Here is a 6,206-nt window from a genome sequence, read left to right on the forward strand (position 1 = left end):
GCATATAAGAGTGCATCCTCTCAAGATATTAATCGTTGGATTGAAAAGTGTCAACATTATATCCGACTTTACGAGAAAGCTTTGAAGAAAATTGAAAATCTTTCCGTTGGAGAAAAAATAAGGATACAGACAACAGTTTCATTGCTCCACACATATTGCGAACGATTCAAAGAGAAGAAGAGGCTACAGCATGGTGGAGTAATCGGTGTCCCATCGAAACCAAAAGATGGAGTACTCTGGAAGGATCTAGAATCCGCTTTCAAGAACCGAATCAGAACAGGAGTGATCGTTAATCTGAGTCACAAGGATCCTCAGTCTTTCCTGAAAGATGGCAAATGTCTGGGAGTCGTTCGTTTGTAGGAGGCTCTACAACAACAAGGAAATATCAAGGCAAATGGAGTCCTCGCCTGCAAGTTTCAAGTGAAGAAGAATGGTGAAGTGATTGAAGAAACAAAATATTTCAACACCAAAAATCAGATCCTTTTACCTACCACCAATATCGAGGACTGGTTCGATCAGAATCTCACAGAACGACTGCTCACTAAAATTGAGGATTTCCAGGAGAAAGACTCAGGGTGGGAACTGATTGAAGTTATGAACTCACTCTCAACATCAACAAGTATGTGTCACTGGCAGCGGGCGCGAATGCATTCATCTCATCAAGAACAATGAGGAGCATTGTTTTCTGTGGGCGGTGACAGCAGCGGTACACCCAGCTACAATGCATTCCGATCGTCTAAGCTCATATCCTCATTACTCTGAGGCTATTCTACCGGATGGAGTCGCACATCTCAACTACACCGGTCTGGAGTTCCCGATGCAATTGAAGAACATTCCGAAATTCGAGCGAATGAATGGACTATCGATCAATGTTTAGAGTATAAATGATGATAAAGACATTGTACCTCCATATTTAAATAAAACCAAGTCTATCTGGCCCACGATTCATGTCTTGTTGCTTTGGGATAATGTAAAATAGAATACGATACGCAACCCATCTATCATTTCGCTTGGATTAAGAATTTGTCTCGATTAGTAAGTTCACAATTATCCAGTCATAATCATCATATAGAGTTTTGTGATCACTGTTTAGGCCATTTTGTCACAAAACCATCATTCAAGAATTATGAGAAAGACTGTATTGAGATTAACAAGTACAGAATGGTGCTACCAGAAGAGGGTAAACATATTCTGAGTTTTAAAAATTATCGATTTAAGGAAATGGTTCCATTTGTTATCTATGCAGATTTGGAGTGCATCTTGGAACCAACTAAATCTGAATCGGTGTATCAGAAGCACATCCCTCATAGTGTAGCGTTTTACTTGCATTGTGCTTTTGATGATACTCGATCACAATTCAAGATGAATCGTGGGCCCGATTGTATCGAATGGTTCATAGATGAATTGCTAAGAATAGCTCATGAGGTCGATACCTGTTTAAAGAGAAACGTACCGATGGAGCCTCTCACACCTCAGCAAGTTCGGGACTTTGCTAATGCTCAAGTTTGTCACATTTGCGAGAAACCCTCCAGTCCAACTGATAAGCAACACCGCTTGCCACTTCACGGGCAAGTATCGCGGTTCGCCACACCCGGGATGTAATGTCAACTACAAGAACTCTCACACGATCCCAGTAGTTTTTCATAACCTCTCCGGCTACGACTCACATTTTCTCATCAAGACTCTTGCAACACAATTCCCAGGTTCAGTAGATNCAGTAGTTTTTCATAACCTCTCCGGCTACGACTCACATTTTCTCATCAAGACTCTTGCAACACAATTCCCAAGTTCAGTAGATCTGCTCCCTCTCAAAATGGAAAAGTACATCTTCACGAAAGACGTTGATGAGACTGAGGTTCGATTTCAGTTCATTGACTCGTTCCGGTTCATGGCGAGTAGTTTGGAGAAATTGGCATCCTACCTCAATGATTCTGACAATTCCATTACTCAAAAATACTGCAATGACGATGTGGAGAAATTTCAGCTTTTGACTAGAAAAGGAGTTTTCCCATACGAGTACGTGGACTCTTGGGAGAAGCTCAATAACCCTGAATTGCCCCCCATCGAGAAATTCTATTCAAAATTGAATGATGAGAGTGTCTCTGCTGAGGATTATGCGCATGCGCAGAGAGTTTGGGATGTTTTTGGAATCACATCTTTGGGTGAATACTCCGACCTCTACCTGACAACAGATGTCGTGCTTTTGGTGGACATCTTCCAAAATTTCAGACGTATTTATTCTTCGGTGTACAAACTCCATCCCCTTCATTACTATACGGCATCAGGATTAGTATTTGATGCTATGCTGAAATGCACTGGTGTCAACCTTGAGCTTCTCACAGACATTGAGATGGACTTATTCATTGAGAAGGGGATTCGAGGAGGGATGGCTCAATGCTCCAATCGGTACGCTTGTGCCAACAATAAGTACATGGGTGAAAAATTCGACCCCAACAAAGAGACTTCTTATCTAATATACTTCGATGTGAACAACTTGTACGGAGCAGCCATGTCCCAGTATTTGCCTTATGGCTCATTCCAGTGGGTTAATGCATCAATCGTTGATATCCATACAATTGCAGATGATTCGAGCAAAGGCTACATGCTTGAGGTCGACTTGGAGTATCCCAAGGAGCTCTTTGAGACCTACAAAGAGTTACCACTTTGTCCGGAACATTTCGTTCCCCCAAATGAGAAAATCTCGAAATTAATGACGACATTGCTTCCTAAGAAAAACTATGTGATTCACTATGAGAATCGCAAGTTCAATATGTTAATTTGGGGCTAAAATTGACGAAAATTCACCGAGTACTGGAATTTAACCAAGCACCATGGCTGAAAACGTACATTGACTTCAATACAGAATTGAAAAAGCAATCGAGCAATGATTTTGAAAAGGATTTCTTCAAATTGATGAACAATTTAGTTTTCGGGAAAACCATTGAGAATGTCAGGAAACAAAAAGACGTGAAGTTGGTGACGAAATGGGAGGGGCGATATGGTGCCAAAGTTCGCATCGCTCATCCCAACTTCCACAGTTGCACCATCTTCGCTGATGATTTAGTCATTGTTCAATTGGAGCGTACAAAAATGTACTTCAACAAACCCATTTATGTTGGTTTCTCAATTCTGGATCTATCCAAAATATGCATTTATGATTTCCATTACGATTATATTAAACGAGAATTTGGTGATAGTGCTAAACTCATGTATACGGATACAGACAGTCTTTTGTACGAGTTCAAAGTACCTGATATTTATGAATGTATGAAACGTGATATTGCTCGATTTGATACATCCGATTATCCAAGCAATAATCTTTATGGAACGCCGCTCGTGAATAAGAAAGCATTAGGACTTATGAAGGATGAGTGCAATGGAAAAGTTATGAGGGAGTTTGTTGGTTTGAGAGCAAAATTGTACACATTTAAAATTCATGGTGATGAAAAGGATTACGTTCGATGATTACAAAGATTGTCTGGAGAATCATGAACATTTTATTGAGTCCCAGTATTTAATCAAAAGTATGCATACTATACACCAGAAGAAATTAGCTCTAAGCTAGGAAGATGACAAGAGAATACTCTGCTCAAACTCTCATGAAACTGTGCCATATGGTTATTGTAAATGAAAGAAAAAAATTTCGAAAAATGAGTGCGATGTTTTGTGTCATTATAGGACTGAACGAGACTCTTCACTATAGGAATCCACTCATATGTTCCTTGTAAGCTGAACTGTTTCCACATCTGCTCTTTTAGTGTGCGATTGAATCGCTCACAGATTGATGCTTTGAGATTACTAAAGGTTGAGTACATGGTAATCTCATAATCTTGCATCAGCTTTTTGAATTCGCCATTGTGAAACTCTTTGCCTCTGTCCACATGCAGCTTCTGTGGTACACGACCCTGTTCAAGTATGGAGGCCATAGCACTGCTCACATCCTTCCCATTCTTCGGCTTGGTCGGCACAGCCCAGGCATATTTCGAGAAGACATCGATAACTGTTAGGCGGTATTTGTAACCTCCATTCTCACGACCATAGGCACTCATGTCCACAAGATCTGCCTGCCATGTCTCATCCACCCCGCGGACTTCAACACGTCGACGAGCATAATTCCTGCGAGCAGGTCTATGGAGCTCCTGCACTACTGTCGCCTTTTTATCGTCCATTCTCCAGTGCAATTAGACGTCTATCGAGATCACCAATTATTTCAGAATTGCGTAGTGCCAAATTCTGGTTAGTCGTTTCTTCTTTTCTTATTCCTTCCAATTGCTCATTTATCAGTGAATATAAACCATCTATCATCAACTTCGTCTCATGTATGACTGAATCTTTTAGTGTTGTCAGCTCCTCGTTAGACGTTGGATGTTCTCAGAATGACTGCTCAAACGTTCTTGTACTTCCTCCTCACTAACACCTCTTCGTCTTATAGTCTCCAGGAAATTCGCTCGAAATGATTCAATCATCGTTTCAATCCCATCAATTCTACCACCCATGGATCCAGTCACATTATATATGAGACGAAGCTCCTCCTTCAACATACTGCGCAATATCTTCAAAGATGTAGCATCATTCTCTTCTTCAGGATCTACCAAATTACATAATTTCCGATGATCCATATCGTAGTGTCCATCAGGGTGACCTTGAATCCTTCACCTGGAGGACCTCAGCTACTGATAGTTCTCACAGCACCAGTGCCCAACTGGCATCCGAACACATCGACACTCATGTTTCAAATGATGGGATTATTACGACTACAGCTCAATAAATAATATCAGCTTCACGTAATTCCTCGATTATTGACATAATTTCATTGGTATGACTCATATTTCCGGCTGACTGTGATGCCATAAGCAGTTGAAGTCTATCCACCAGCTCATTAGGATCGTCCCAGTAAACATAGTCCATTGTCCTAGGTTTCAGCCGTTGCAGTTTTCTTAGATTTGATGAGCTCTTGAATAATGATATGATATTTTATCATGTTACTTTTTCGAAGAGCTCCATTTGGTGTGTAGTACATTCGATGTGCATTCGTACTCCGTATGATATCACTGTAGGTATGTTTATCGGTTTCGGTCATGAGACTCATGTTGGGTGATTTCTTAAAGATCAATTTGATTAAACCTGGAATCAATGTATATTCCTCATCCTTGAGGGTCATTGAATCTCTATGGAACGTGACCAATGAATCATCAATCTTTATACCACTTTTCAGGTAACGAATACCAAATTCCTTATCCAAATCGCTATCTTCACGCTCTGTATTATAACGATCCAAATACGTTTGAAGATGCTTCTGTGAGGCTATAGGAGATTCCAGCTTAGTTGATGAAATACGATCAGTTGGAGTCGTGACTTTTATTGGTGATATTTTCTTCATTGGAGTGCTTAAATGTGCTTCTACTATGTTGAATGGGAGATCTACCAGAGTTTGATATTCAGAAGAATCATCAAAATCGTCATCTTTCTCCTCCTTCATCCGTGTCGGAGTAGCGAATATTTTCTTCCCTTCGTGCTTCTTATGTGACGATTCCTTCATTACCGACTGATCTACTAATTTTTCAAGAGGAGTTATCACTGGTTTGAGCACTTCACTCACAGCTTTCTCTGTGGTCGCTCTACCCAACTTTATCATTTTATGCTTGCGGCGAATGACATTACTCGCCTGAGCAATATTTCGCAGGATATGCATCTCCTTCTTGCTAGTTTTGCTCTGCATGTTGACAGTTGTGCATTCGGCTAACAACTACTCTCAGTCTCTGTGAATGAAGCGTATTTATCTCTTCAGGAAACTATCGAATTCTTTTCGATATCTGCCCTCATCAATTTCACTGTCTTTATCAATCACCATGAAACTGTATTTCCCCTCATTCCAACACTTGGCACATAAGTCCTTGAACTCAGCAAATGACATATCAGTATTCACATGATCCTCATAAATGTGCCTCAGATTCATGTCGTCTTGGCGGAAGAGTATTAGGAGATTGGTGTTGTCCCGCACGAGATGTTTAGGTACGTGAGCATATCTTTGATAGAGATAGAAACTGTCGACATTTCTATGTCATCCCATGCAGAAGAATGCTCATTATCCTGTTTCTCGCAGGCCACATCATCGAAAATCATGATGGAATTTGGTCGGGCATCCTCTGGCTTGATGACTTCCTCATGCTCACTGAAGGAGAAATATCCTATACCCTTAACAGGGA

The 6,206-nt window shown here is 40.6% G+C and overlaps 1 protein-coding gene across 1 annotated transcript; it reads right to left on the minus strand.

Moving 5' to 3' along the window:
- Positions 1-3,556: 3,556 nt before the first annotated feature.
- On the minus strand, positions 3,557-4,169 carry LOC107042382. The gene is made up of 2 exons (XM_015263419.1): positions 3,779-4,169; positions 3,557-3,561 (listed from the first exon to the last, which is right to left on the minus strand). The coding sequence occupies exons 1-2, from the start codon at positions 4,167-4,169 to the stop codon at positions 3,557-3,559; spliced, it is 396 nt and encodes a 131-aa protein (XP_015118905.1).
- Positions 4,170-6,206: the final 2,037 nt, after the last annotated feature.

This window comes from Diachasma alloeum, unplaced genomic scaffold (genome assembly GCF_001412515.2).
Source record: "Diachasma alloeum isolate Michigan unplaced genomic scaffold, Dall2.0 Dall_scaffold_00444, whole genome shotgun sequence".
Taxonomy (NCBI): Eukaryota; Metazoa; Arthropoda; class Insecta; order Hymenoptera; family Braconidae; genus Diachasma; species Diachasma alloeum.

Excerpts from the sequence above, each read along its gene's own strand:
- LOC107042382 (XM_015263419.1), bottom strand. The coding sequence starts at position 4,169 with ATGGACGATAAAAAGGCGACAGTAGTGCAGGAGCTCCATAGACCTGCT.